This window comes from Humulus lupulus, chromosome 1 (genome assembly GCF_963169125.1).
Source record: "Humulus lupulus chromosome 1, drHumLupu1.1, whole genome shotgun sequence".
In the NCBI taxonomy this organism is placed as follows: domain Eukaryota; kingdom Viridiplantae; phylum Streptophyta; class Magnoliopsida; order Rosales; family Cannabaceae; genus Humulus; species Humulus lupulus.
Window position 1 is genome coordinate 258,497,961 of NC_084793.1, and position 5,674 is coordinate 258,503,634.

The window sequence follows — 5,674 nt, forward strand, 5'->3', positions numbered from 1 at the left end:
GGTTGCGCTTCCTTCTTTCTCCGCACTTTCCTCTGATCCGACTAGTGATTCTAGTTCTTCTCCTATTTCTTTATGATCCTCTTCTGGAAATTCACCATGTCTTCCGATGAACAAGAACGGCAGACCTCCACTCCCGCATCGATTCCGACCGCCATTGACGAACAACACATTTCCTCTGCCAGAACCGATCCTCACATGCAGGTTCTTGCATCACGAAGCCCACTCGAAGACCCTGCGAATCCTTATTACCTCCATCATGGCGATAACCCAGGCAATACTCTTGTCTCTCAACCCCTCACTGGCCAAGACAACTACGTCACCTGGAGTAGGGCAATGCAGCTAGCTATCTCAGTCAAGAACAAGCTAGGATTTCTGGACGGTTCTATCTCTAAACCTTCCATCTCTGATTTGCCTCTTTATAATGCTTAGCTGCGTAATAATAATATAGTGATTTCCTGGATTCTGAATTCGGTTTCAAAAGAGATTTCTTCAAGCATTCTTTATGATGAATCTACTTCTGCAATTTGGAATGATCTAAAAACCCGTTTTCATCAAAGAAATGGTCCTTAAATTTTTAACCTCAAGAAAGATCTGATGAATCTCAAACAAGATTCACAATCCATTAGTCTGTATTTTACTAAACTGAAAACAATCTGGGAAGAGTTAAACATTTACAGGCCTTCTTGTACGTGTAATGGATGCACCTGTGGAGGAGTCAAAAAGCTTCAAGATCATCACAATATGGAATACATAATCTCTTTTCTTATGGGGCTGTCAGATTCTTATTCACAAATTCGTGGGAGCATATTGCTTCTGGATCCTCTACCAGACATAAGCCGTGTTTTTCACCTTGTCACCCAGGAAGAAAATCAAAGAAGTTCCTCCTCTTTCAGTACTGATCCTAACCATGCTATGGCGTTTGTTTTCCAAGGAGATAGACTCAACAATCAGAGAATTGAATATCAGCCACACCGACAACATTTTCCAAAAAGAAATCGCCCCTTCTGTACTCACTGTAATGTTTTGGGACATACAGTTGAGCGGTGTTTCAAGATCCATGGCTACCCCCCTGGTTATAATAAGAACAATAAGCCTAAAGATATCTCTACGAACCAAGTTCAATCCAGTGATGAAGGGCCCTGCATTACAGAAGATAGCCATGCCACTCTCCCTCAACTGACAACAACTCAGTATCAACAACTTCTTAATCTTCTTGCCTCTCAAAATTCTGGTATGCCTACTACAGATCCTTCCACTTCGACAAATAACGGAGGTATCATTTTGTCGCATTTTTCAAACTTCCCAATTTCTAATTCTTGGATTGTTGACTCCGGAGCAACTCGTCATATATGCTCTAACATCAACATGTTTCAATCACTATGTAAGATAATTCCAACTAAACTTCTCTTACCAAATAATGAACATGTTTCTGTGGATAAAGTTGGAACTGTCATCATTGACAGTAACATTGTTCTAACTGATGTGTTGTATGCCCCTAATTTCAAATATAACATTATCTCAGTGAGCTATCTAACTCAGAAAGCTTCTATTTCTGTCATTTTTTATTCTGATACATTTATTATGCAGGACAATGCCAGCAAGAGGATGATTGGCAAAGGTAAAAATGTCAAAGATTTGTATATCCTGGACACCACACCTGATCCTCCTCAAGTAGGCAATGTCACTGTTGACACATGGCACACAAGGCTGGGACACCCTTCCTCCAAATGTCTCAATATTCTTAGAGATACTTTGCAGTGTAAAAACTCTTTTTTAAATAATTCTACCTGTTATGTGTGTCCTTTAGCTAAGCAAAGGAAACTTCCCTTTCCAAATAATACATCTTTTTCTGAACATATTTTTTATCTTATGCATTGTGATGTTTGGGGTCCATATCCATTTACTTCTCACTGTAATCACAAATATTTTTTAACACTTGTTGATGACCATTCTCGTTTTACTTGGATTTATTTGATGCAAAATAAATCTGATGTTCTTCATATTATTCCACAATTTCTGGCCTATATACAAACCCAATTTGGCTGTGTTTTCAAATTTCGATCTGATAATGCACCAGAATTGGTGTTCAAAAAGTTGTTTGCTGAAAAGGGCATTTTGCATGATTTTTCTTGTGTGGAAACGCCACAACAAAACGCAGTAGCTGAAAGGAAACATCAACATTTACTAAATGTAGCTCGCGCCCTTTTCTTTCAATCTAAAGTTCCTATAAAATTCTGGTCTGAATGCATTTTGACTGCTGTTTATTTAATTAATAGAATACCCTCACAGATTCTACACAACAAATCACCTTATGAACTGCTCTTCAATAAACTGCCTAATTATGATCATTTGCGATCTTTCGGATGTCTTGCTTTTGCCTCTACATTAACTGTTAACAGGTCCAAGTTTTCACCTCGAGCAAGACCTTGTGTTCTAATGGGATTCCCCAACGGTATCAAAGGATATCGACTTTATGATCTGAACTCTCACCTATTTTTCACCTCTAGAAATGTGGTATTTCATGAAACTATTTTTCCTTTTCACAATTTGAATACTAAGTGTAGCACATTGGATCCTTTCTTTAATGTTGTCATTCCTAACCATTTTGTTACTAACACACCTGTTGATGATTATACTTTAGATACCCCTTGTCCTCCTCATGTTCATTCACAGGTTCCAGATTCTACACACCAACACAGTTTTGTCCAAGAATCAGATTCTGACATTACTCCTGAACATCATGAACCCTCTGTTATAGCTCCAAGACGATCTGCCAGAATTCCAAGACCCCCAAGTCACCTGCGTGACTTTGAATGCTATTCAACATTACAGGATCTTTCTTCAACTCCTCACTCTTTAGATAAAGTCATTTCTTATTCTAATATTTCAAACACTCACAAAGAATTTGTCTTTGCAGTTTCCGCTCAAAAGGAACCTCAGACATACAAGCAAGCCATACAAAAACAAGAATGGACAAATGCAATGCAAGCTGAACTCCAAGCTCTCACTGCTAACAACACTTGGACTCTTGTCTCCTTACCACCCAACAAACATGTCATAGGCTGTCGTTGGGTGTACAAGATCAAACATAACAGTGATGGATCCATTGAACGGTACAAAGCCCGTCTTGTTGCTCAAGGGTATACGCAACAAGAAGGGCTTGATTTCTTTGACACCTTTTCTCCCGTAGCTAAAATGGTTACTTTTAAATAATTATTAGCTATTTCTTCAATTAAGAAATGGCATACTTTACAAATTGATGTAAATAACGCCTTTTTGAATGGTGACCTCAATGAGGAGGTTTACATGACCATACCAAAAGGACTAACATTACCTAATTCTTTTATTGCAGATTCTAATCTGGTTTGTAAACTACAAAAATCGATATATGGCTTAAAACAGTCCTCACGGCAGTGGTACAGAAAGTTGTCAGAAGCTCTCTTAAAGGAAGGTTTTCAACAATCTAAAGCGGACAACACTCTATTTACAAGAGGAGCAGATGATAGTTACATAGCCCTGCTTGTTTATGTCGACGACATAATAATCACAGGCCCTAATTTATCCATCTTACACGCCCTACAATCCTCCCTGCACCAACAGTTCAAACTCAAGGCTCTTGGCCCTCTTAAGTATTTTCTAGGCTTTGAACTAGCTCGGTCAACAGCTGGGATATTTCTCTCTCAACGCAAATACACTTTGGAGCTCTTGGAGGATACTGGCTTCCTCGGCAGCAAGCCCACAAAAACGCCTATGGATCCTAAAGTCAAGCTCCACGATGAAACCACCCAACCTCTTGATAATCCCTCTGCATTTAGACAGCTTATTGGACGCTTACTGTATTTGACACACTCACGCCCAAACATTACCTTTGCTGTAAATTCTTTGAGCCAACACATGGCAACCCCTCGGACTAATCATTTACAGGCAGTACACCACCTACTTCGGTATCTCAAAGGGAATCCTGGCCAAGGCTTACTTTTTTCTTCACTTTCCAGCCTACAGTTAAGGGGTTTCTCAGATTCAGATTCGGCATCATGTCCTATTACTCGTCGTTCAGTAACTGGTTTCTGCATCTTTATAGGAGATTCTCTCATTTCCTGGCGAACCAAGAAACAGCCAACAATTTCCAAGAGCTCAGCTGAAGCAAAATATAGAGCTTTGGCTGCCACTACAAGTGAAATAACTTGGATACGATATCTCCTACTTGACCTTCATGTTCCACAAACAACTCCTTCATTTATCTACTGTGACAATCAATCCGCAATTCACATTGCCAATAACCCTACCTTCCATGAACGCACCAAACACATAGAGCTTGATTGCCATTTTTTCCGCGACAAAATCAACAACTCCACAATCCGTCTTGCTCATGTCCCCAGCTCACTGCAGTTGGCTGATGCTTTCACAAAACCACTGACTTCCCCTATTCTACAAACCCATATTGCCAAGATGAGTGTCTACAATATATACACTCCATCTTGAGGAGGGGGTATTAAGGGGCCTTATTTATTCTATTCAGTGTTGTACTTCTGTTCCAGTTTTTATTTATCATTTTGCTTTATTAGAATTAGGAGAGTAGTTTGTTGTATAATTAGTTTTTCTGTTAATAAAGTTGTTACATTAGTTAGTCGGTTTAGCCTCAACCGAAGCTTAGGACAGGTTTAGTTTCATATATAAAAGGCATCCTCTGTAATTGTTCTCTGGAACTTTTCCTTTCAATCTTCTTGAATAAACAGTTTTAGTTTTCTTCTCTTTACGTTTCTGAAATTTGTTAACATAGGCTTCACACACCACAAAATCAAAGATGTCATTATTTTAAAGAAAGCACCCTTGTTGTGACTATTTTATTATCATCTCAGATTCTACTGCGTTTCACAGTCAACTGCTAATTAAACAGTCCTTCCATTTTTTTTAAGATCAATTCAATATCGTAAATTTGAATAAATAGTAACAAACTATAAGAACAGTGACTATACTAGACCTTAATTAATTAAAGTGCATTGGAAAAACAAAGCCCACAAAACTTACAAATTGCCATTTTATTTTTGGGTCTTTTCGAATGAGTTGCATGGTACAAGAATCATGGTTTCCCCTTCTTTTTTCTTCTTTATTTTGCATATGTTAACATCCCAAAAGACGTATACAGTTAAAGCTTTTCTTAAGCTGATATCATGATACTATAGTAGTCAATTTCTTGCTATAGGTTGGTTCATTAAATATAAATGTATATACTCATAATGTAAAAATGTCTGTCCCAGTCCATTATTTACTCATTTATTTCATCCAATTATATGAAAACACTATATCCGGGAATATTAATTATGTCCTTAACTAAAATTTCCCCATGAAACACTTGTAAAGGCCCATTATAAGGATTATTTATTTTTGTTTGTTTGTTTACATTTAACACCACAAGATAATTTAACGGTAAGAGTGGAATAAATTTCTGAGAACACATGGTTACAAACAATTCTTTCACACCGTTGCATGAGAGTAAGTTGAGAAAGTGACAAGTAAAATGATAATATATAAGATCACGATAGCGATATATATAGTAATTTTCCTTTAGCCAAATATTAATTAATGAGGTTGGTAAAGTGTCCTATCAGCTAAGCAATCACAACCAAGTGGCTGCCTGTCTTCATCTGTTTTCTCCCAGTCATCCCCATCGATG

General features: G+C 37.8%; 1 protein-coding gene across 1 annotated transcript; it reads left to right on the plus strand.

Annotated features, from left to right (window-relative positions):
* The first annotated feature begins 3,306 nt into the window (after positions 1-3,306).
* Positions 3,307-4,482, plus strand: LOC133832870 (uncharacterized mitochondrial protein AtMg00810-like). The gene has a single exon (XM_062263153.1). The coding sequence runs from the start codon at positions 3,307-3,309 to the stop codon at positions 4,480-4,482; it is 1,176 nt and encodes a 391-aa protein (XP_062119137.1).
* Positions 4,483-5,674: the final 1,192 nt, after the last annotated feature.